We start from the raw sequence: 26,280 nt of genomic DNA on the forward strand, positions 1-26,280 counted from the left end.
CTGGAATAGTCTACACCCACTAATGATGGGATTGAAGACAGTGACAACACGGGCAATGTTGAGTCTGCTCAGTGGGAGAAAAGGCAAATTCAAAATGATAGGAAGGGAAGCACAGGATGAGGCAGCAGGAGCGGAGGGAGGAGGAGCTCTCACCCATGACCAGCTAGCTGGGAGCAGGGAAGCTGTTGCCGTGCCAGGCCCCTGGTGCCCACCTGTTTAACATTCAGCAAATTAATAGTCCATCCCCCCACTATGTGCCAATCCCCACCCTTTGGAATGCCTGGCTGGGGCGGGGGTGAGGGGGTTACAGACCAAAACCAGAGTCCTTCCACTCCAGAGCTGCCCTTTGCACATGTTCAGGTGGCGCCATATATACAGAATATGTATATAACAGCATCATGGTAGCCCCATACACTGCAAGGGGATAAACGTTACGATGAGGATATAAGTGATTCCAGAAGACCAGAGAAGGGGCACAACCCAGCTGAGGGCTGGGGAGAGGTCATGAAGGCCTCGTTCAGGAGGTGTCACAGGGCTGAGTCTAGAAGGATGCTCCTTGCCCTGGAGAGGCCCAGATCTGGGCAGAACTAAGGCCCTACGTGGACACCTGAGGAGAGAGGCTCACACCTGGACAGCTGACCCAGGCAGCCCAGCCGGCTGCACGGAGGCCTTTTCTAGCTTACTGTGATCTCCTCTGAGGGAGATCTCCACTGAAAACGTGCCCAGCCCTGGGAGTGCCTTTCCCTCCAGAGAGAAGCAACAGTGGCAAGGCCAGCTGCCCTGGGCTCTCCCCTGCTAGGTGGGCATTTGCCTGTCTCAGGCCTGTCCCACCAAAGCCCACTAATGTGAATTCATAGAGGCCCTGAGCCCCTTCACCTGATTAACATCAATCAGGAAAAAGGCCCACCGTGAAACCTGTTTGCTCCTCAGCTGCTCCCAACTCCCAAAACCTGTAGGTGAAGGGGTCCTCACCTTGGCTTTCTAAGCAGGAAGAGGCTCAGGCCTGGGAGGGGTTGGGGGCATCTGAGCCGGGTTTGTAGATGCCCACGTAGACACCACTAAGGAGCCCTGAGCCCAGTTTTCCCTTAAGGAGCCTGGGTTTAGGAAGATGCAAATGACAAAGCAAGGTGCTTCCAGAAGGAGAGAGGAAAGAGGGAAGAGAGGAAAGAAGAAAGCAGAGAGCTGACCTTTTGTCTTGAGCACCTACTGTGTGCCAGGTACCCTGCTAGGCACTTATGTCCTTCATCCCACTTCATCTTCATACTAACCCACAGGGTAGGGATTTTGAGCCTCACTTCGCAGATAAGACTGAGGCTCAGAGGTTCCATGGCGGGGCCAACCTCAGCATCCAGCTCCGCCCGCGGAGGAACTAGAACTCCAGCCATATCCAGCTGCTTCCGCTACCTCTGCCCTTCACTTCTGACATCGTCCCTCCAATTAAGTAACAATTCATTCTGTGTCCAGTTTATAGATCAATCAAGACCCACGTATCTGCTAGTCAGACTTTGGGCCAGCATGAGATAAATAGCGTGACCACAACAAACTGTCTGACTCCTGCCCCAAAACAAAACAGAACCTTGACTTTCACTTGTGTCCTTCTGTCAAGGATGACTGAAGCATTTCATTGCCTCAACAAACATTTATGGTGGGTCTCTAAAGGGCAGTACTGTCAAAGGTACTTGGGAATACAGCGGTGAGCAGTGCGGAGTTTCTCATGAACTCACGGTTTAGTGAGGGACATTAACCAGATGATGACAAATGTGATGTGTCTGTGAAGTAATGATAGAAGGTGCCATGAGAGTGTGTGAAGGGGACCCTGACCCAGCCTGAAAGTCAGAGAAAGCATCCTTCAGGGATGGCAATTGAGCTAAGAGTTAAGGAATCAATAGGAGTGGACTAGGTAAAGAAGCAAAGCAAGGGGAGAATATTCTAGAAAGTCCAGAGAGACCGTCATGTGTAAAGACCCTGAGGAGGGATCAGCATACTTAGGGTACTAAGCAGTTGTGGTACAAGTAGGTCCAGAGATCACAGGTGAGCTTGGTGTGGAGCCAAGTCATGCAACATTAGGGATTTTGATTTTTGCATTAAGAGTAATGGGAAATCATTGAAAGGTTTTAAGCAGGCCGCCAACACGATCACATCTGCATTAAAATATAATAATAAGGGCAGCCCGGGTGGCTCAGCGGTTTTATGCCACCTTCAGTCCAGGGCATGATCCTGGAGACCCGGGATTGAGTCCCACGTTGGGCTCCCTGCATGGAGCCTGCTTCTCTCTCTCTCTCTCTCTCTCTCTCTCTGTCTCTCATGAATGAAAAGAATCTCTTTAAAAAATGATAATAATAATAATAACACCACTCTGGCTCCAATATGAAAAGGTTAAGAACAAGAAGCAAGACCAGTGAGGAGAGAAGTCACAGTGACCTTGACAAGGGTGGTGGTGGTGGAGATGGGACAGGTGCAGAGATCTCAGAGATGTGTAGGAGAACCCCACAGGCTGCCGTGATAGACTGGGTAGGGAGGGTGAGAGAGGCAGGGAGACCTAAATTAATAAGTTGGCGCGACCACTTAAAAGGTTTCGAATAGTAAATGAAGTTCAGTGGGAAAGGCCAGGAGCTCAGTTCTGGATGCGATACGTTGGCGAAGGCTTCAGGTGTCCAGCTGGAGGCGTGACCCGTTAACCGCAGAGCTCTGAAACTCCGGGAGAGTTCTGCACTGACGCATAAAACCACGAGCCGTCGAGGAGCAGTAGACGATCAATGCCAAGGGCACGGATGACAGAGAGCCTAAGTCCAAGGTTTAGGGCTAAGTTCCAAGGAGCTCCGACATTTAATGCAGAAGAGGACTTGCGGGCAAAGGAAGGAAACAGAAAAGGAGGAGCAAGAGGATTGGGGCAGAAAGCTTGGTATCGGAGGGGAACCAAGGGAAGAAAGTGTTCGAGGAGAGAGTGGGCAGCTGCGCCCGGTGGCTGAGAGGTCAAGTAAGCCGAGGGCTGCCCGGTGCTGCTTGGATGGATCAACATGACGAACGCCAGTGACGTTACTGAGAACCCTTCCTGCTGCCAACGGCCAGAGGCCTCGAGCAGGTGGAATGTGAACAGAAAGTGAGTTCATGGAGGGAGCGCGTATAGACAGGTCTTCTGTGCGGTTTGCTGTGCACGAAGGGAGACCAAGCAGTGGCTCTAAGAAGGAGATGAAAGAGTCCATGAAGTTTGTGATGGTTTTTTGTTTGGTTGGTTTTTTTTTTGCCTTTTTTAAGATGGGAGAGACTTTCTGAAAAATTGGGGGGGGGACCCACCAAAAAACTTGGGGACACCTTCTCACCCTTCGCCCATCCCTCAGACTTGCTGAGACCCCAGTGGAACAGAATTAATTGCTGGCAAACACTTCGGACGGCCCGAACACCCCGTCCCTCGCCACTTAGTGCTACCAGCCTGGTAAGGGAGAGGAGTTCTCCTTTGATTTTCCCGGACCCCAGCACCCCCATTCCTCTTCCAGATCTCATTAGGAAGTCAAATGAGGAAGCCTCCACGCAGCCAAGTTTTGTTTTGCAGAAAGAGCCCTGCCCCTCGTCACTGAGCCTGCCCGATTGAGGTTAATGGGATGCCAGCCTCCCTTGGGCCAGTGGAAAGCCGGGGTGACCTACTTTGTGAGGTCCTGCCGGTGAAACTGACTTGCTTTTCAATGATCTTCCCCTTCTTCCCCGGGACCGACCTCCCCAAGGACAGCCCTGACCCAACAAGTGCGCTGCTGCCTTGCTTAGCTCAGTAAACCCCGCCGTAGCTCCAGGCCGGAGCGCAGGAGGAGACAGAAAGGGCAGATTGTGGGCACACCCCACATCCTTCACGAGTTCCGCGGGCGCCAGGGTAGAAAGTGACCAGGTTTCCTGCAAATCGACTCTGGATCTCCACCACTCCTCCGGTTTAATCCGAATGCTAGGAATCCCTGGAACTTTTCAAAATAGTTTTTTTTGTCCTAATGAATCTTGGCAGGGACTACAGTCCCCTTCATTATTCCCAGCCACTCTGTTTAATTCATATTTAATAAGACAAGCATCTCCGTGTCCCAGACAGATGGGAGGGTGGATTAGAGACCCTGGTCGCCCTCTCCAGAAATCCTGCCCCTGCAGGGCCAGCGCCAGGCAAATGGCCCCACGAGGACAGAGGCATCTCTGTCTGTCTGTCTGTCTGTCTCTGCCTCTCGGATCAGGGCTGAAGGTCTCCCGGCCCTCCCTGCCTCCTGTGGCACTTGCCCAGCTCTGTCGGTGTCCTCGGTCTTGCAGAGACTGGCCTTGGACCCGAGGGGCAGGAGGCAGGCCTAACCTGCCCCGGGGGACCGGAGTCCTAGATGCCTCCGGCTTAGCAGCAGCTTTCCCCGAGGAAACCGCGCTCAAACCTGCCTCCCCCGACGCGGGGGTCCAGCCTAGCGCGTGGCTCGGGTGCCCTCTAGTGCTTTGGTTGAGTTTCTGCAACTTTGAAAGCTCTTTATTGGGGATTATTTGAAATACAGGAGAGCCCCAACCCAGTGCATGAGGGATCTGAACGGCCAGCGACTGGAGTCTCACCAGTGAGGCTCAGGTTCAGAAGGAATAACAAGTTCTTAGAAGGAGCGTAAAAGTCCCCTACTGCCTCTTTTCTTTTATGGTGCTTTTCAAAGTTCTGTTTGGAAAAGCTTCAAGGAGTAGAAAACCAACATTTACCAAATCCTGTGATGTGCTGGTCACGACCACAAGCAGTTGCCTCGCACAAAGCCCTTGGGCCGGCATGAGGATGCTCCCATTTTGCAAAGAGCACTGGGGTAAGAGCCTGGCACAGAGCTTAGCGAGTGGCTGAACCCGGATTCAAATCCAGCCGCCTCTTCCAATAGCCTGTGTTCTTCTTGACACGCCACACTGCCTCTCCGAATGTAAAAGAGGCGAAACACTTCTCCGTGTCTTCACTTGGTCTTCCTTTTTCATTTCTCCAGTGTGCACGGTCTGTTCAGAGCCGTCCTGTATCTGTTGGGACGGTGGTGGTGTCTCTCTGGCAGATCTGGACCAGCTCTGGACATACACAGATAGTCACATTTGTCAGCCACACTGCACGGAGACGTTTTTGTCAACCTGCCATTTTTTTCTCTAATTCGACACTGTTGTTTCATTACACAGATGTCTTTAGCTGGTGGATAATTCAATTAGCTACTTTTGTGATTGCTTTATTGTTCCAAAGCTGAGAAAATTAACATTTCTCTCACAGATCTGTAAACAACTTTTTTCCTATAATCTGGTTGCTTTCTATGTAGCTCTGGATTTTTTTTTTAATTTATTTATCTTGGCGTACGAGATTAGATGCGAATCCCCCTTTTTTATTTTTTTATTGCAGTTAAGTTAGCCCAGCCCCACTGTTGCACAACCTTCCCATTTCCCCCTCCTTATTTGTGAAGTCTCCTTTGTATGATACCTTATCTAAAGTTTCTGGGATCTCCAGTCTTTGCCATTCATTTATATTTCTTTCTTATCCTGAATATGACACCGTTTTAATTATCATGATTTATAATATACTCTGTTATACGATATGGCCAGATCAACTCTCTCTGCTAGAAAACGGATAAAAATGTAAATCCCGAATAGAAAAATAAAACCAAATTCACAGAATATCGCATCCGGGAAGACATGGCATATAAGAAAGCTTGAATGTGAATTTTTATGATGGTTTGGACAAATTAAAGAGCTCCAGTCAAACCTTGGGTTTCCCAAAGAAAACTCATATATATTCTTACCCATTTCATTATTTTAAATAGCATTTTTTATTATAGAAGTCATAAATACTTTGAGGTGATTTTTAAATTAAATTTGAAGGTCAAAGGAAGTACAAGAGCTCCATATTCATTTCCTAAATGAAGTAATTTATTTAAAACAAATATTTGAGGAGAATCTACTGCATGCCAACTCCTAAACCAGGTTCTGGGATATAGCTGTAAGCAAGACAAAAATGGTCTCCACTCTACTGGAACCTAATGGATAAGATGGAAATTAAACAAGAAACCCCAAGGAAAGAGTGAGCTCGGCGCACTCTGGGAAAGTGCACCAGGAGGCCTAAACAATTTGAGGAGAGGTCAGGAAATGCTTCCTCCAGGACATATTATATGAGCTGGGAGTCAGGGCATAATGTCCCTGCCAAGGCTAAGAGGAAAGAGCAGAGCATAAGTGAAGATGCTAGAAAATTGCTACAAATGCTCCCAGGTCCTTACAGATTCAAATTTGCCATATTACCCCACTAAGGTCAGGCATTTTGTGCAGGGATTGGTTGCTCCAAATTTCCTATTCCTTAAAGCCCCACTCAGGTTACAGACTTGGCCAAAGTGTAGCTGCGGAGAACAATTTACTTATGTAAATTGTAAGACACGGGAGGCTCTCAGAGGGTCACATCCATCAGCTGAGCAGAGTTATCAGGATGGTGCGTCGGGTCTGGCTTGGCTCGGTTTCCCCAGACTGGACTCCTGAGTAGAGAGGCTTTCGCCTCTTATGTTGTCATGGTGATTAGTCACCCATGGTTTACAGGGTACAAATGGCTAACCTGACTCAGAGCCACATGTCCAGGGAGAGGGGAAGGTAATAGGTGGAGGGGCTGGTCTCTGTGGGAATGGAAGAGGAAGTCTGTGGCCAAGGCACTGCTGGGTCCCCAGGGGCCAGGCCAAAGAGCACTGGGGTGGAAGACAGCCCAGTGGCCAAGGCACTGCTGGGTCCCCAGGGGTCAGGCCAAAGAGCACTGGGGCGGAAGACAGCCCAGTGAGAGTCCGTGCTGTTTGCCTGGCACTGACGGGAAGGCAGGCCCTGGACCATGTCCTGTTAGCCCCCAGGTGAGCAATGCCACAGCTCCCCAGACAGCAGTTCTTAGAGAAGCCAGGTCTTTAAAGAAGCTGCTGGGGTGCCTGGGTGGCTCAGTCAGTTAAGCACCTGCCTTCAGCTCGGGTCATGATCCCGGGGTCCTGGGATCGAGCCCTGCATCGGGCTCCCTGCTCAGTGGGGAGCCTGCATCTCCCTCTCCCTCGGCCTGCTGCTCCCCCTGCTCATGCACACTCTCTCTGTGAAATAAATATCTTTAAAAAAAAATCAAAAACAAAAAGAAGCTGCTAAAACCACTCACTGACATGCCAGTAACCGCACACCTGGGAAAAGAAGATGAAATCCCCCAATTTGTGCCTAACTGCAGAGCCCACTAGGGAGGTGCGGGGCGTTAGCAGTTTGTAAAGGCTTCCTCAAAAAGCATCTCATTGCAGCCTCGCAGCAACCCCGCAGGTAGGGGGTGTCAGACGAAGAACCTGAGACAGGTGAGGGACTTCCGTGGAGCTCACGTCCTCCCACACTCCCGCGGGGCACCTGGGTCCTGGGGTGAAGCTTAGGGTGCCTGCCTTCAGGGAGCTCCCGGCCTACAAGTGGAAGACCTCATGTGACAGTGATGTCAATCAGCCCTTGGGCACAGCTCGAGAGACCTTCGGAGCGTGTGGAAACACAGGCCATGGCCACTGGTCTCAGATCAGAAAGGCTCCAGGACGAGGTGGCTCCTGACCTGAGGTTTGAAAGATGAGTAAACCTATGATTCTAACCTGAAGGTGCATTAGCATCACCTGGTGGGGTTGGTAAACTAGAAAGCCGGGTCCTACCCCAGAGTCTCTCATTGAGTAAATCTGGGGTGGGGCTCAGTAATTTTGCGTTTCTAACAAGTTGCCAGGGGACCACACTGTGCAAACCTGCGGAAGATGAGTTTGGCAGCAGATGCAAGTGCACAGGGCATCTGCAGCCAGGCTGGTCTGGCCAGGGCACAGGGCAGCGGGTGGGGTGGGAGGCAAGCGCCTGGACAGGAAGGCGACACCAGGCCTCGCTGAGCTGCTGATGCCAAAGCCAGGGCTCAGGCCAGGCCCTTCCGCCCTCTCATGTGCTGGAACCTAGACTGGCAGCAGGCTACAAGGTAAAGTCTACTCGAGAAGGCCTCCCTCCTCCTCGCCTCTCTTGTCTGAGCTCTGTATGCCCTCCACGGCTTCTCTCAATATAGTACTAAGAGCTCCAGAGCCAGGCACTGGACTAAGTACTGTGTGCAAGTTAATTAAACACATTAAACACACTAAAACTTTGGAGTAGACATATGGAGGCCATCATTTTATAGACTGGGACACTGAGGCACAGAATGCTTTGGTAATTTGCCCGAGGATACGCAGCCAAAAGAGGGAGCGTGCCAGGATGCACACCCAGGCTTCCGTTCCTCTCTGCTCATTGCGTGACCCCGTCTGGCCCTCCAGAGCCTAAAGGGTCCAGTTCCACAAGGCCTAACCAGGTCTGGGGTCATTGCTTCTGGGGACAGGTGAGGGCAGCCAGAAGCAGCTGGTCTCCACAGAGGCACACAGGGACTCCCACACAGCTGAGGTGCACCAGCTGCCAGCTGGACTGAGCAGACGGGTTGGTCCCCAGCCAAGGATTCCCCACCATTAGCAGGCTGGGGATACAGAGTCAGCCAGAGCTGCCTTTAAACCTCAGCCCCTACCAGCTGTGTCTCTAGGTCCATTAACCTTTACACTCTTGCTTGCTTCTCTACAAAACGGGATAATAATTCTAACCCCACACGATTGTCATGGGGGTGGGAGATAAAATCACTCCGGTCGGCCACCAGGTGTGTGCTGAGTGAGTGGAACTCTTCCTTCCCCAGCCCCCTGGTGGGTCACCACCCCTGACCTCACCCAGCCCTGGCTGCAAGTAAGACCTCTTCTTAGCAGCTTGAGACGGAGGTCGAAGAATCACCCCTTGTGGCTTGGGGGTTGTCAAGCAAAGGCCTGTGGTGCTGCAGCTGGGTCCTTGCTCACCAACTGGAGGACGTGGCCAGGGAACCAGCTGTGAGTTCGTGGGAGCCCTGATCCCAGGGCCTTGCTGGAGGCAACCCCGTGAGGACAGTGCAGCCCTCCTGTGGCACGATGTAGATCTCAGTAGAGTGAAAACGGGACAGAGAGCAGGAACTTGAAACTGATGACGAGAAGAACACTGATCTTGAGCTAACGTTGCCTTGGGTCATGGTCTCCGTCTGCCACTTAACTGTGTGACTTTGGACGCATTGTCGAAACATAACCCTCTGAGCCTGGGTTTCCTCATCCATAAAATATACTGAAAATATTCAGTATTAAAGCTAATTTAAGGTTGCTGGTTCAATTAAAATGGGCATCTGCTTAGAATTAAACGCATTCAATACAAGACTTTTGTTCTGCCTGTAATTGAAAGTCAGATAAGTTCATATTATCTCCATGGCAAAACTTGCCCCAAAAGAGTTGGAAAAGAAAAAAAAAAAAACACCTTAGAACTTTGTCTAATCCCTTATGAAGTTCTAGGCACTGAACCTGGAGAAGATTGGCAGGTGGACTTTACCGTGATGCCAAAAACAACAGGTAGTTTTCAGTATTTGCCGGTATTTCTAGAGGCAAGTTGGGCTGATGCTTTCCCACGCCGTTCAGAGGCCTCAGAAGTTGTCAGAACACTTCTAAGCGACATCATTCGTAGGTCTGGGTCGCCGCTAACAATTCAGACGACAGTGGGGCTGCATTTGTGGCCAAAGTCACCCAAGCGGTGCCCAATGCCTTGGGTGTTCAATGGAGATACATATTTCCTGGAGACCCCAGCCAACTGGAAAAACAAAGAAGAACTTTGGCAAAGATATGAGAAGAAACTAACTTGGGGGAAAAAAAAGCCTTGCTGGCTGCTCCGCTCTGGGTAGGAGGGGCCCTACAGGTGGGCTTGATTTACGCCTCTATGAAATGTTCCACGGAAGACTCTTTCTATACCCTTTTCAAGACTTAGGAGTTCTTGATGGGGCTCATGTGAGGGAGTTGGATATTACTGGGTACACCCAGTAGGGTAAGCTCACTCCCAGTAGGCTGGTGTGCCCCATGGATGTGGCCTCATGCCCCTCAATCCTGGAGACTTGGTGTCCCCAGAGACGTGCAGGGTGAGCCCCCGAGGGCCAGCTCCGGCCTCCCCGTCCAGGCAGGGGGCTGTGAGCTGCTGCACACCACCCATTCTTCAATGAAACCCAAGGGAATGGAGCCGGGGGGTTCCTCCCACCCGAGCTCTGAGAACCCGCAGGCACCCACTGCCTGTCAGCAGGGAGAACCTTGCAGGGAGCGCGCTGGGCGCGGTGAGCCCCTGGCAGACCTGCAGCTGCGAGTCGGGGGGGCTGGCCTCAAGAACTCTGATGGCTCAGCTGCGACAGACCTCCCCGAAGGCCCTCGGGAAAGTAGGGCCAAGCACTAATAACCAAGGTGCACGCGGCTTGGTAATAAGGCAGGACGCTGGGCTCCCCCCTGGAGCTGACAAAGGGCTCTAACGGCCTGCGGATGCTCGCACTCCTCTAACTCGGGCCCTCGCCCCATCTCAGCAGGAAGTCACTCAGCAGTCAGCGTCCTCAGTCCCCCAAGCATGAGGACCGATCAAAGGACGGTGGGGACTGGAACCAGTAACCAAGGGGGACAAGGAGGCTGAACCCAGCTGCACACCAGTAAGCTCAGCCGCGACTCCTCACCTGGACCTTTTCCATTCGGCTTCCTAGTCCCCTGGCTCTCCTCGTCGGGGAGGTGGACCTGCCCTCCCATCTACTCCCCTGGCTGCCTCGCAAACCCTCTCCCTGCCGCCTCCCCGCGTCCCCATGATCCGCATCAGGACCCGGGCTGGGCATCAGGCCGGTGAGCGTTGAGTTCAGGTACAATAACATGGGATATTTGCTCACCCACTTATTCAGACACTTTTCCTGAGCATCTACTCTGTGCCAGGCGCTGTTGTAGGCGCTGGAAATGCAGCCATGAGTCAGACAGACAAAAGCCCTGCTTGCCCAGCGTGCCCCCTCCAGGGAGAGCCGAACCGTAAGCACAGAGGAACCAGCCAGTGCTCGGAGTGCCCTGAAACTGGGTAGGGTGGCAGCAGTGGTTCTCCCCTTACGTGGCCAGGGGATGATGGGCTCTGGACAGTAAAGGGTGTAAAACGGGCCAAAGGCAGAGATCGGTGGAAGACCAAGGAAGACCTTCCTTCTGTCCTCTCCTCCTTTAGCCGTGGTCTGGCCAGTTGTCCCTCAGAGTGTGCACCCCCGGAACCCCTAATGTCATGTATTTGGTTTCCAGGAGAGCAGCACCCTCGGCTGAATTTTCCGTGGACAGGACGCGCCACTTGATGTCCTTCCTGACCATGATGGGCCCCAGCCCCGACTGGAACGTGGGTCTGTCTGCGGAGGATCTGTGCACCAAGGAGTGTGGCTGGGTCCAGAAGGTGGTACAAGACCTGATCCCCTGGGACGCTGGCACCGACAGCGGGGTGACCTACGAGGTGGGTGTGCACCTGCAGTGCTGACGACAGCCCTTCCTGGGTGCTTCCTCTGTGCCCAGTGCGCTGGGGGAGGCCTGGACGCTCATGATGTAGCTGAGCTCGCAGTGTGCCTGGGCAGGCGGGCGTCTCACCCTCACGCACCACGTGCAGTAGGACCCACACAGCTGGCCACGAGGCCACGGAGAAGGAATCTGCTGAAGAGTAGTTCCTAGGTGAGCAAGGGAACAGCAGGAAACAGGCACAGAAGCAAAAAAAAAAAAAAAAAAAAAAAAAAAGGCAAAAGAAGGGGTGAGAGTGGGGAACAACAGAAGTTGACGTACCTTAGGCTGGGCCAGATTCTGGAGGTTTCCAGCCAGCCAGGTTAAGGAGTTTGGATTCTGTCCTCAATGTTAAAATTTCTCAGCCATAGCACACCAACTGCACTGCAGTCTGAAGCCATCAGAAAACCAGGGCCAGGGCCATCTAGAATAGACCTGGGTGAACTGTGGTTCGTGGGCCAAGTCGGGGCAACCAACCTGATTCGTAAGTACGGTTTTCAGCCCCAGCTGCCCCCATTCAATGACATGTTGTCTGGGGCTGTTTTGTCACTGCAGCAGCTGAATTGAGTCACGGTAGCAGACTCCGGAGGGTCCACAAAGCCTTAAAATAATTCCCATCCGACCCTCTCCAGACGAGTTTGCCAACACCTGGTGTAGCAGGAAGAGCTCTGGATGCAGGCCAGCCCGCTTCAGCTGTTTCCTAGCTGGGATGGCCTCTCTGAAACTTTTTCTTCATCAGGATGTAATCCTGCGTGCCCGGGAGAATCTGAAAGTACAGGCCACCAACTTCCTTGGACGACGTTCGGCGTGCATAGAATTGCATGAACATCAGTAGTAGTTACAGCTGTTGTGAATCCCTATCAGGGCTTTTGTTCTGATCATATTACAGTCAGATTGCTTGTGTGGTTTGTTTGTTGTTTTTTTGTTGTTTTTTTTGTTTTTTTTTTTTTGCTCCCCACACTCCTTAACTGTGTTGTTTTCCACCCTCCACAGTCACCCAACAAGCCCACAATCCCCCAGGAGAAAATCCGGCCCCTGACCAGCCTGGACCATCCTCAGAGTCCTTTTTACGATCCAGAGGGAGGGTCCATCACTCAAGTGGCCAGAGTTGTCATCGAGAGAATCGCCCGGAAGGTAATGAAGTAGATAGAGCTCACCCTGGGACAGACTCTTCCCACAGGGACTATAAGCAGACTGTACCCTCTTCTGCTCTAGAATTATGGGGTCCCTTGCATATTCCAGAAATTCTGGACCACCCGAGGCATATAAGCATTGCAAATTATTCATAAGATCTAAATGAGCAAAATAAACATAAGAGTAAGATGAATGATCGAATCATTCATCAGTTGAATGATTCGATCCAGACAAACAGGTTTCGTTGTGAGTTCCATAGTTGATTACTAATGTCTGCCACGGGCCAGGGACTGGGAGGCTGTGGCTTTCTTGCCATTTCTTTCGGTCTGATTGTGAATGTCGGCTCAGAATTCTATCACGGCCTGGGATCTGTTCACGGGGCGAGCATCCGATTTTATGTCCTCCTTCCTCTGGCCCCCCCCACACATGCCATTCCTTAATGTGAGCCCTCCAACTAAAATTCCTTTTGCAGGGGGAACAATGCAATATTGTGCCTGATAATGTCGATGATATCGTAGCGGATCTGGCTCCAGAAGAGAAAGATGAAGGTATGTAGTTGTCTCTTGCTGCAGGTACCAAAGTGAACTGGCAATACCTTTTGGGAGAGCCATTTTCTAAGAGGTTTTGAGAGCTGCGGAACTATAGTGTCCTTTGACTTGGTAAGCTCATCCTTGAGGACTTGTACGTGGAAGATAATCCAAAATAAGGCCAAGACTCAGCACCACGTATAAGGGAGTTGGAGTAAGTAGGATATCGGAGTATGTGTTCCTAGGTATCGGGCCTTTGCGTGGGGTCAGAGTGTCCCCAGCACTCTCTGCTTTGGGGCACTGGCCTGTGAGGCAGGTGTGGACATGTCCACTCGCCCAGCGAGGAAGGGAGGCCCAGATCCTACAGTCAAGAGGCTGTGGCAAAGCCAGGGCTTGAGCTTGTTTTCTCATGGGATCTGGAGCCACACAACCAAGCCTCTTCCTGTGACCTTGGGCAAGCAGCTCATATCCCACCATGGTGTCCTACCTGTATAATGGGGATAATGACAGCACCTGCCTCATTGAGAGTTGTTTTAAGAATCCAGCGGGATAAAACATGTGAAGTTCTTGGAATGATGTCAGTGTGTAGTACGTGCTCTGTGAACACCGCTCCCTTACAGGACACCTGTGTATAGGGTCACTGAGACGATGAAACAACAACATGGCCTGTGCTATGCCTGCCAAGGAGAGGGATAGACATGAAAAGCCCCTCATGGGTTGAGGGGAAGGGGTAGTTAAAGGATCTTCTCTGTTGTTTAGATATTACGGGAACAATTAAACTAGAATTTTTACAGGCATGTGAATAGCTGCTTCCACCCCGAGAATACCCAGGTTTGCTGAGGCAGGTCAGCCAGCGGCGATATTCTTATCCCCAAGTGAGCTTGTGCGGTGACAGGGCCAGCCCCAGGATCCACAGGCTCCCAGGGAAAACCTGTCACGTACTCTTTCCAGATGACACTCCCGAAACCTGCATCTACTCCAACTGGTCCCCGTGGTCCGCCTGCAGCTCCTCCACCTGTGACAAAGGCAAGAGGATGCGGCAACGCATGCTGAAGGCGCAGCTGGACCTCAGTGTCCCCTGCCCAGACACTCAAGACTTCCAGCCCTGCATGGGCCCGGGCTGCAGCGATGAAGGTGAGGACGCGGCCCAGGGGCGCAAGCAGCTGTCCGAGCCAGAGGAAGGGACGTGCTACTGCCTTGCCAGCCCCACATAGTGTCCCTAGGAGGGCACCAGGCCCTGGACTCTAGTGGCTGGTGGCGACCACTAGGGAAGACCCCATTTCCAACAATGTCTTGAGGGCTCTAAAAACCTATAGGTCTTAGGACAGCAAAAGAATTTTTTTTTAATATTTTATTTATTCATGAGAGACAGAGACACAGGCAGAGGGAGAAGCAGGCTCCCTGCGGGGACTCAATCCCCAGACCCCGGGATCACGACCTGAGCCAACGGCAGACGCTCATCCACTGAGCCATCCAGGTGCCCCCAAAAGAATTCTTGATTGTCTCCCCAACTCCCTCCCCAGCCACGGGATCAATTATACATCAGTCACTAAAGAGCTAGCAAACATCTTATGACAAATCACAAACGGAACAAGCAGCCTGCTTCTGGGCCTTAACTCCAGTCTCTGTAAGAAACAGGTGAACAGGTTGGCCAACATTGGATCTAGAGCCGGTGCCCTAATTCTGTGTCACTTGTGGACCCTCATGTCTCACTTCCACCCGAGTTCGAGCACCTTCTTCCTGTGTCAGGGCCTCTGGGCTGATGGCAAGAACTCTCTCTGCATCTGCTCAGTGATCAGGCTCGAGCTATGAGCTTGTGCCACCTCCGTCATGATGGCTCAAGCTCCGGAATGGCACTGAGCTGCCAGCTGTGCAGAGGTCAGCCCAGCCACCTTCTTTGCAGGGCCCGCTCGCTCTCTCCACCTGGACTGGATTAGAGAGATCTAGACTCTCTCTGTACTTTGATCTTAACTATCTCAGAGGTGCCATGTGGGGCAATAGGGAGCCCAAAGGCTGGTTTATGGAAGGAAGAAAACCACTTCCAAGCCGAGGGTAACTGAAGGAAGCTCACCCAGTGCAGGTCATTCACCCTCCGGCTCCTCCTGGGGGTGATCCTAAATACCCCTCCGGCCTGTACTCCCACACTGGTTTATTGCCATTCATGCCTTTGAGAGGCACTTCGGAGGGGAGTGAACCCTTCCATCCCCATGTGTTCTAGATATTAATCCCTTATCAGATTTGCAGATATTTTCTCTCCTCCCTTAAGTTACCCGTTTACTCTTGACAGCGTCCTATTGTACAAGTTCCAAATTTTCATGAAATCTGGTTTGGCTCTTTGGTTGCTATGCCTTTGGTGTCCTGTCCAAGAAATCACTGCTAAATTCAACGTCGTGAAGGTTTTGCCCTGTGTTTCCTCCTAAGAGCTTTACAGTATTAGCTCTGGTGTTTAGGTCTCTGATCCATTTCAAGGTAATTTTGGAATATGATCTTAGGTAAAAGTCTACCCTCATTCTTTCATAGGTGGATACCCAGATTTCCTAGCACCGTCTACTGGAAAGACTGTCCTTCCTCTATTGAATGGTCTTGGCACCCTTGTCAAATTATTTGCCCATTTATGTGAGACTTTGTTTCTAGTCTTGCTCTCTGTCCATTGGTCTCTACGTCTGTCCCTAGGCCGGTACCACTCGGTTTTGATTACCATAGCTTTGTAGTAAATTTTTGTAGGACGTATGAATCTTACACCTTTGTTCTTTTTCAAGGTTATTTCAATTATTCAGGGGCCCTTAAGACTCCCTATGAATTTTAGGTTAGATTTTTTTTTCCCATTTCTGTGATTGTGCCTGCTTTTTGTGCCTGGTGTACATGCTCTCCAGAAGCTATCCCACTCAAAGCCAGATAGCGTTCTCTCGTGCCCACACCCAGTTACTTTCTTCACTTGATTATTTGGGGAGTGGTTAGAATAGGAAGGAAGCGGAGACCCTCTCTGGACGTTCGGAAGGAACTCTACAACTACACAAATGTACATCTTACTGTAGCAACTACATCTTGGTTTCTTCCTACTTCTCTGGGCCAGCCCTCTAGGCCAGGCCTCATCATCAGACCCCACCTCCATCCCACGCTGCTGCCCACCTTCCAGGCCACCACCAGAGGGATCTTTCACAAAGATCCGATCACGTCACTCCCCAGCTGAAAAATTTGTGGCTCCCTCTTGCCCACATGCAAAATCCTCAGCTTCATTTACTAGGAAAACAGTCCTGCAGAGAGCCAGGGTAGAGACTGGGGAAAAGGAGCACGCTGCCACACAGCCACACAGTGAATGTTAGTTACAGTGTCAATAAAGGCACCTGTGGACAGCCATTTGGGGTGGCTGTGGAGGGGAGGGTGGACACCAGAAGAGTGGAGGGAGCGCTTCCTATTAGTAGGGGGGTGACTGATTCCCCCTTTCTAGGGTAATCTCTTGCCAGGTCCTGGAAAGCCTGACCTAGGACTTGTCAAGACCTGTACCCCTAACCACTCTGAGTCTGGAACATAATGTTCTTGTTCGGTGGTACATACATGCTGCCTTTAGGTAGCCTTGTCTTTGGGTCTAACGTGGGTTCCAGCAGGGACATCTTACTACACATACCACCAGCACTGCTCATAGGTTAAACAACCATGTGTTAGACATCACACATGTGCTAATGACAGCTGCAGACATATGCAGGCTGGACTCACACTCAATCCTTCTTTTTAGCTCCGTCTCCCAATACCTATGTATGTGAACACTCTATACAGGGGTGTTTGCATCAGCTTTCCCTTCACCTAAATGCGGATATCCTTTACCCAACAAAAGTATACCCAGATGTGCCCTTTGGGTGAAATCTTCACACACACACACACACACACACACACACCCCTCAACTCCAAGAAGAGTTTTTTTTCCCTTTTATGTTCAATTCCCTGGGCGGGCTTACCTTTATCATACTTTCCATACCTGGAATTATTGTGCCCATCTCTTTCTAAAGTAGAACAAGATCCAGGTCTTACACATCCTTTTAACTTCAGAACATACCATTAAGCTTTCAAAGCATTTAGTACGTACACCTTTATCCATATGAATAAGTGCTTTTTAAGAACAAGCGGGCCGACACACACACCTGTGTTCCCACCAGGAGCAGCACCCCACCACTACTTGGAAGCAGGCCTACCAGGCCATGCCGAGAGCTCTGATTATCTTTTCCACCAAGCTCCAGAGTATCTCCTCCATGACGATGGCCTTTGCTAACACCAGGATAGGAGCCAATGCACATACAGCCCAAGATATCAACAGAGAAGGCTGGTTATACTGCCTTCCTCGTTCTTCCTCTAGCACACACAGACATTCCCTGCTCCGTCCCACCATTTGCTCCCCATTGTAACCAGCCTCAGTAGAGGCAATGAGAGGTCTGTGGTCACGGAGCGTAATCTGCTGGTTGGGTACAGATCCATCCAGTGTCCGTCCTCAGGTCTCTATGTCCAAAAGCCAGTCACAATCTTTACCCTCAGGAACCAAATTCTCATCCATTCTTCTAGACCGGGAACTGGCAGCTTTAGACAAGAACTATAAAATCTCTGGTTGCTCAGAGCAAAGGAGCTTACACGGTATCTCAGAATATATATAATATCTTTCTAGCACTGTCCAGAAGAAGTTTCTGTGATGAAGGAGTTCTGTATTGTCCAAAATGGTAGCCACTAATCACACATGGCTACTGTGTACTTAAAATGCAGTTAGTGACTGAGGAAGGGAATTTTTCATTTTATTTAATGGTCTTAGGTGTAGGATACATCCTAGACTATCTACAAGTAGGATTTGAGATTATGATTTATCTTAAATTTTACTTGATGTATAATAAAACATCTTCTATCCATTCAAGCAGCTTTCAAATGCATTGTCATGGAATAAGGAGTAATCTTGAGTGGCCCATGAGTCTGGAAAGTGGGGATCTCTTAGAGAATAATTCCTGGTTTCAAGATGTATCTACCTTTTAAGTTCCCTTCCATCCTCAACTGCTAACTCTCCTTCAATGCCACCCAATTCTTTTTTCAGGTTTACTTCCAGGATATTTAACATAGAGCGTTACATTAGTTTCGGGTGTACAATACAGTGATTCAATAATTCTGTACATTCCTCAGTGCTCGTCATAAGTACTCTTAATCCCCCTCCCCTCTAATGACTATTGGTTTGTCTGTAGTTGAGGCAAACCAAAAAAGACTCCTTTTGTTTTTGTTTCTGAAATTCCTGCACTGAGTGATGAAATCCCATGGGATCTGTCTTATTTCACTTAGCATTATACTCCCTGGCACCGTCTATGTTGTTGCAACTGGCAAGATTTCAGTCTGTCATAGGGATAAATAATATTCCATTATATACATACACCCCATCTTCTTTATCCGTTCAGCAAGTGATGGACACTTACACTGCTCCCGTAATCTGGCTATTGTAAATAATGCTACAATTCATATAGGAGTGCGTATATCCTTTCAAATTAGTGTTTTTGTATTTGGATACTCAGTAGTGTGATTACTGGACCCTACAATAATTCTATTTCACGAGCCTCTATACTGTCTTGCATAGTGGTTGCACCAGCTTGCATGTCCCATCAACGTTATACAAGGGTTCCTTTCTCTCCACATCCTTACCAACACTTATTTTTTGTGTTTTTTATTTTAGCCATTCTGATAGGTGTGAGGTAATAGCTCATTTTAGTTTTGATTTACATTCCCATGGTAAGTCTTTCCTTGTGTCTGTTGGCCATCTGTATGTCATCTTGGAGAAATGTCTGTTCATGTCTTCTGGCCATTTTTTAATTGGATTACTGGGGAGGGGGGCGGGTGTTGAGTTTTACAAGTTCTTTATATATTTTGGATACTTTTATTTGAGGTCATTTGCAAATATCTTCTCCCAATCTGTAAGCTGCCTGTTTGTTTTGTTGTTTCCTTTGCTGCGCGGAAGCTTCTATTTTAATGTAGTCCCAATAGTTTATTTTTGCTCTTAACTCTTGCCTCAGGAGACCTATCTAGAAAAATGTTGCTATGGCCGATATCAGAAATTACTGCCTGTGCTCTTTCCGGTCTCACATTTAGATCCCTATTTTGAGTTTATTTTTGTGTATGGTGTAAGAAAAGGATCCAGTTCCATTCTTTTGCTGGCAGCTCTCCAGTTTTCCAATACCATTTGTTGAAGAGACTGCCTTTTTCCCCCTCCAAAACCATGTATTAGCACAAAAATAGACCTATAGATTAGCGGAACAGCACAGAAAACCCAGAAACAAACCCACAACTATATGGTGAATTAAACTTAGGCAAAAGAGGCAAGAATATGCAGTGGGAAAAAGTCACCAGTTCCTTCTCGATTGCTGCCCTGGGGAGTTGGGCGCACAGGCTGCAGCGTCTGCTCGTGTGTTGCAGACGGCTCCACCTGCACCATGTCCGAGTGGATCACCTGGTCACCCTGCAGCATCTCCTGCGGCATGGGCATGCGGTCCCGGGAGAGGTATGTGAAGCAGTTCCCCGAGGACGGCTCTGTGTGCACGCTGCCCACTGAGGAGACGGAGAAGTGCACGGTCAACGAGGAGTGCTGTGAGTAGGGGGCGCCCAGCAGGTGGGGGTGGGGCGGTGCTCCCGAGGCCGCCGGATGCGGTTCCAACTGGGCTGGCCTCTCAGCTCCCAGCAGCTGCCTGATGACCGAGTGGGGCGAGTGGGATGAGTGCAGCGCCACCTGCGGGATGGGCATGAAGAAGAGGCACCGCATGGTCAAGATGAGCCCGGCGGACGGCTCCATGTGCAAGGCCGAGACATCCCAGGCAGAGAAGTGCATGATGCCCGAGTGTCGTGAGTGGGTGTGGGGCAGGGGCTGGGGGCGGTGTGGAGGATCACAGCACCCCTACTAACCCCAGCAACAAGGCCAGAGGCTGGGAGGGTGCTGGGAGAGAATGTGCCCACTGTCCTTGCAAGATAAGGGCCATGAAGGAGACCCGGAGGGGCCTCCCTTGGGGGACATCCTGAGCAATGCTGAGATGGCAAGCTGCCGGCCTCTGCGGCTGTGTTTTATAGAACCCCAGAGTGTCTTGGGTGCGGAGGGTGGGGGTATAGTAATATTCAGGGAGGACAGCCAGTCCTCAGTCCCCTGCTCTATGCACAAATGTACACAGGCCCACACATCACACAAGCATACACATGCACACAAGTACATGGACATCCATGTACTAGGGACATCCATGTACTAGGGATTTCAGCAAGTGTACAAAAATGTATTGTATGGCTCTTGGGGGTTGGATTGTGTTTCGGGGCGGGGGGGGGGGGACTTGTGTATTCATATTACTGAATTACAGCTGACGTCCTGACCCCCAGGGGAGAGGCAGGAGAGTGACAAGAAGCTGAACCATTTCTTGCTCATTTGGGTTACCTGAAGCCAGACCATTTCACTTGACTCCAGGGGCTAGAGTGGGAGACAGAGGGTAGGGGAGACAGGAGATCAAAGAAAGTCAAAAGAGCCTGTTTTCAGAGGCAACCCGTGGCTCTTGGCCTAGATACCATCCCCTGCTTGCTGTCCCCATGGTCGGAGTGGAGTGACTGCAGTGTGACCTGTGGGAAGGGCATGAGGACCCGCCAGCGGATGCTCAAGTCTCTGGCCGAACTTGGGGACTGTAACGAGGAGCTAGAGCAAGTGGAAAAGTGCATGCTGCCTGAATGCCGTAAGTCCTGGAGCTCCCGGTGCCCCCCTCCCAGCACCCTCAACCCAGTTCTCCAGTTACCCAGCACTGGGTGGAGATCCTACTGCCAGATCCTATAACCCAGCTGCCTGCTGGGGAGAAAGAACATGGGCTTTGGGTCTCTGTGTTAACAAAGCTATTGACCTCTCAATGTCCTTCATAGCAAGAGGGGACCCCACCTCAACTACAAGCTATGAAGTCCAGTGGGATGGAAACCACTTAGCAGGGGCTCCAGATGCCTGATCACGTAGGACTTGCCCTCCCCACCTCCACAATTGCCTGATCCATGGCTTTTCCATGCTTCTTCTATTCCTTCTCCCCGGGACCATTTACCTGTGACCCAAGGGTGGACATTACATCAGTGACTCCTGTGGTTTGCAGCCTTGCTAAGATGAGCCATGGAAAGCTCAGTGCCCAACCCCAACTTGTCCCCAATCCCTGTGATGAGCTGTATTTCGTGGGCACTAACCTCCAAGGAGAGAGAGCTCATTTCTCTGGCTGGTCTTCGAAGTGAGTTTCTCTTTTAGGAGGTAGAAAGACACATTTGCTAGGAGGTTTTCTGGCTTCTTCTGAAACGCACTTGGTCTTTCATGCTCCCTCTTGTTCTTACTCAGGCTGCCTGCCTAGGTGCAAGTCCCAGCTTTGCCCCTTACAGGCTGCACAACCTTCAGCAGGTGACTTAGCACCCCTGTCCCTTACCTGTAAAATCACAGGAAACACTTCCTAGGTTGCTCTGAGGATTGAACCATGTAACTGGTACCAAATGTCAAGCACTAGACTGGACAAGCCTAGGCCGCCCTGGATGTTCCATACTACAGTTCCTGAGCTGTTTTAACCAGACTCTGTCAGGTGTTGAAGGAGACCCAGACCACCAAACTAAAGGAGCCTGAGGCTCTTAATAACTAAGACTGACCCCGTGTTCATCCCAGTTCATCCCAGAGTTGGGGCTCCAGAAGTTCTGACCGAGACAGCTACCCATGTAAACATAGATTCACAGGGTGCACTGAAGGGAGAAGAAAGATTGAACACTTACTGTGCACCCGGAATAGGGCTGGGAGCATTATTTCCTCTTCTCCTCACAACCTAATGGGGAAAATACCATTATCCCCACTATCCAACCATGTGGGCTGGATGAAGTCGGCATGCTCTAGGAGCCTCAGTTTCTTCTGTAAATGGGCTAACAGCACCTTCTCTGCATTTCTCACAGGCTTGTGTTGAGATGTTCACAGTAAGGTGTAAATGGCCATATGTTGTTTCAGACATGAATGAGATACACTCATGCCCATCTGTGTCTTGCCAGCCATTGACTGTGAGCTCACCGAGTGGTCCCAGTGGTCGGAATGTAACAAGTCCTGCGGGAAAGGCCACATGATTCGAACCCGGATGATCCAAATGGAGCCTCAGTTTGGAGGTGCACCCTGCCCAGAGACTGTGCAGCGAAAAAAGTGCCGCATCCGGAAATGCCTGAAAAACCCATCCATCCAGAAGTTGCGCTGGAGGGAGGCCCGAGAGAGCCGGAGGGGCGAGCAGTTGCGGGAAGAGTCTGATGGCGAGCAGTTCCCAGGTATCACTCTCAAGCCTGGCATTCAGGGCAGCATTAAAGCAGGGGAGAGGAGAGCAGCTCTTGAACTGACAGGAGTTTGCGAGTTGAAGAAGGCATCTCAGGCACCAAGAATAGTACTTACAAAGGCACAGAAGTGCCAAAGAGCATGAGGCAGATGGAGCAGAGTGCACGGGAACCAGGCTGGAGAGGTGGGGACCAAACCATAAAAAGTCCAGTGGGCTGCTGAGGATTTGAGCCTTGATTCTGCAGGAGGTTCTAAGCAAGAGGGGCTTTAATAATAGACCAGTGTTGAATGGCTTGGGGATGGCAAAAACAGAGGCCAGTTGTGTTTGTAGCCCAGGAAAAACACAGGGGTCGTGACCCCTACACTAGCATTAAAAAAAAAAAAAAAAAAAGAGCCTGGGACTTCACTGTTGAATAAGCTGGTCTACAAGCGAAGACTGCAGTATCATTGGCAAATGGATGAAATAATGAGTTATTTCAGGTTTCAGTCCTGGGTATATAGGCTGATCGATGGTGTTTGGATTCCCTGGAGCGGGTGAGGAAGACGCCATATAAAACTGAAGGTTAAGGGGCATGCTGAGTTTCTATTTTAAATGATACAGCTCAAATTACCCTTTTCTTTTTCTTAAGACATTTCACCTCCACCAAGGACAATGAGAAAAACACAGATAGGAAGAGCTACCTGCTAGTTCACTTACCCCTCTGTTAAGGAGTGGGGCGCGCTTTGGACACTACGCGGTCAGCCATTCAACAAACGTTCATTAAGCCCAACTATGTGCCAGGCAGGCGCTGTGCCATGGTCTTCTCCGTGAAACTTAGCATAGTATTGGATGGAGAGTCAAACATGCTTAGTTGTACGAGAGTAATACAGAGGGCCATGGAAACACTTCTTTAGGAGAGCTACCTCTGGGAGTCAGGAAAGTTGTTTTGTGTTTTTGTTGTTTAGTGAGAGAAAGAGCCCATAAGAGTGAGCGGGATGGCAGGGGGAAGGGGGGACGGGGGCAGCACAGCGCAGAGGGAGAGAACCTCAGGCAGATCGCCACTGAGTGCAGGGCTCAGTCTCATGACCCTGAGCTGAAATCAAGAGTCAGATGCCTAACTGACGGAGCCTCCCAGGCACCCCTGGGAAGCTTTCTTTGAGGGAGGCATGTTTATCTGTGTAGGGAAAATAACAAATTATACTTGAATTTACTTAGCATTTAGGAGGCCAAGTACAGGGGGAACAAAGCATTAGGAGAAAGTGGTTAACTGCATCCACAAGCCATCAAAATCATGATGATGATTATGTGGGTCAGTGACTTGGGCTGGCTCAGCTGGAAGGTCTAGACCAGCCTCACCTATATTTCTGGGGCCTCCAAAGGGCTGGCTGGAGCCTCTCTCCATATGTTCTCTCCAGCAGTCTAGCCAGGCTTGCTTACCTGGTGGTGGGAGTGTTCCCAGCAGCCTTTTTCAAGCCCTGTTTGCTCATGTCCCACTGTCCAAATCAAGTCATAGAGCAGCTCAGATTCTAGAGGTGGAGATACAGACTCTTGCCCCTTGATGGGAAATGCTGCAAAGCACTTCTGGGCATTTCTAGCATTCGGTCACAGAGGGGCTGATGGTCCCTAAGAAGGACTCTCTAACCATTGTGTAACTCAACCCATCATTTCATACAAGAGCAAAGAAGCCAAGACCAGGCAATCTGACAGCTGTATACTGGAATTCAGCATTCAGTTTGGTCTCCCAATTCCTACTAGCCTAACCAGGCCTTCTCATGCTTCCAGGCTGTAGGATGCGCCCGTGGACAGCCTGGTCGGAATGCACCAAACTGTGTGGCGGCGGGATCCAGGAACGCTACATGACTGTCAAGAAGAGGTTCAAAAGCTCCCAGTTTACCAGCTGCAAGGACAAGAAGGAGATCAGAGCGTGCAATGTTCACCCTTGTTAACAAGGGTGTAAGTTTTCCACGGCTGCACCCTAGATTTGCACAGTCGCCAATGGCTGGAGTGTCTGTTTGCTTGTTGTTTAAGGCAATTTAAACTGTATACCCTAGTTTTCATTTCTGCGGTCCGGTCCGCCCAGTAGTCTTGTGGATGCCAGGGCCATCCTTTCTGTCCACGCTTGGTAGGCACAGGTTGCGCGGGGCTCCCTCGTCCCCTGCTGGCCCTCCTGCAGCACAGAAGCGTCTGCCACCCTGTACTAGACAGAAATGTGTCCCTCTGGAGCATCCACCTGGGCCGCCGACAAAAGCCTGGCCCTCCACGCGGAGAGGCAGCTGGGTGTGGGAGGGAGTCCATGCCTCGGTCTCGGGGTACAGCAGGGAGGAGACAGCCCTGCCCAGACGGAGAGCGCAGCTTCCTCTCGTTCTTGCCTTCGGCCTGCTTGCTCTTGTAGGAACCTCTTGTTCGCCTGTGTCCTTCCATTTAGTGGAACTTTAGGTCCCTTGTTTAAGTCTCCTCGTGGGGAAAACACAGCTGGTAGATGTGAAGAGCACTGATGTAGGGCGGCTTTTCTTTCAGAAATTCATCTCCCCTAATATTGGTTCCTGCTATCCCAGAGAAAGGAAATGATGGCTGCTTTAATGGAATGTAAGGTTGCCAATTCTTCTACCTGAGGTAAAAGGTACTAAGTCTAGAAAGTATTTTTCCCTAGCTTTTTTTTTGGGGGGGGAGGGGGGGGGGCAAAATTCTCCTGGAAAGCCAGCCTTATAAACCTTGTGACATACACCCTTACCAGAACCAGGGCCAAAGCAGCAAAACTGGCCTCTCTAGCAGTCCCAAACCTGCGCTTTTAAAATGTTCTGACACACATCTAGACTTTGAAGTTTTCAAACCAGTTCTACCAAGAAAACATCTTTTAGTTACATAACGTCTGCCCACATCCCACCAGGCCATTCCTTCAACAAAATTACTATGTATACTTCAAAGGGGTTTTTTTGTTTGTTTTAAAAAAAAAAAAATCAAAGTTTTATATGTTGAGAGAAAAAGGGTTTCAGAGACCAAGACAGACAGAAATCGAGGGAGAAAGGAATATTCCAGAATCAGGCTGGGTAGGAAAATCTGGGGGGAAGCCAAACTTTACCTCAGCTTTCCACACCAGGGCTCTGGTCCTCCCATACACACGTAGCCAAGGCCGTGGTTCTCCATCCCCTTCTGAGCACTCATAAAGCCTCAAATTCAGGGATTCTGACTACCAAGAATTCGTGTAAAAGGACATTTTACTGAGCTGAGCACATCAGTTTTTACTCATTGATTTATTGTTAAAACTGTTTCATTTCTGTTGCAGGTTTTCATTATGCTTAATCCAAATATGTATCATGGATGAGATGCATACAATGTTTTGAATACACTACTTTAAGAATTTGCATTAAACACGTCAAGATATTTCCAAACACAACATATATATGGTATAGCCCTGAATCTGTATTTTCTTTAACATCAGAGACTGTTCAATAAAAAACTCATTTGGGTCGGTCTGCTGTGTTTTTAAATTAAGTGTTCAGAAGGTTGAGCCTTTTTCGGTTATTCTCTACCTGAACCATCTTCAGCAAAAGATACTGTTTTTGTTCCCTCACTGGAGAAGGGCCATGATTACCACATCCCTGAGTCTTCTGGAACTTTGAGTTGTTTCCAATATTATTTTTGTAATCCTTACATGAATTGCTATCCTGCCCCACAAAGGAGAATATAAAGAAGTAAGTTTAATTTGGACAAAAAGTCTTGATACAGAATCTGCCCTCTTAGCCAACATAACTCTTGGCCATCTAGAGGCATACTTATTTTCAACCCAAGAAGAATCAAAATTCCTTAAATCAGTGGCTCCTAAATAAGTCTAAGGACAAGCCACCCTAGTGTCTCATGTTCTTATCAGGTCTCTATGGGACACATTTTTAAATCTTAATTTTGGAGACTTAAAACCTGGTCACTGGTTAATGGCCAAGAATGTGTAACCTGTTTCTTACTACTTAAGTGTTACAGTTC

At 49.9% G+C, this 26,280-nt stretch overlaps 1 protein-coding gene across 1 annotated transcript in view; it reads left to right on the forward strand.

The window, feature by feature from the left end:
• Window positions 1-25,775, forward strand: part of SPON1 (spondin 1) — a 251,437-nt gene extending 225,662 nt beyond the window's left edge. Inside the window, 9 exon segments of the mRNA XM_038569110.1 lie at window positions 11,124-11,325; window positions 12,357-12,497; window positions 12,970-13,045; window positions 13,976-14,158; window positions 19,451-19,621; window positions 19,706-19,873; window positions 20,572-20,736; window positions 22,055-22,318; window positions 24,085-25,775. Coding sequence (XP_038425038.1) covers window positions 11,124-11,325; window positions 12,357-12,497; window positions 12,970-13,045; window positions 13,976-14,158; window positions 19,451-19,621; window positions 19,706-19,873; window positions 20,572-20,736; window positions 22,055-22,318; window positions 24,085-24,248 — 1,534 coding nt within the window. The 3' untranslated portion in view covers window positions 24,249-25,775.
• Window positions 25,776-26,280: the final 505 nt, after the last annotated feature.

This window comes from Canis lupus, chromosome 21 (assembly GCF_011100685.1).
Source record: "Canis lupus familiaris isolate Mischka breed German Shepherd chromosome 21, alternate assembly UU_Cfam_GSD_1.0, whole genome shotgun sequence".
NCBI lineage: Eukaryota > Metazoa > Chordata > Mammalia > Carnivora > Canidae > Canis > Canis lupus.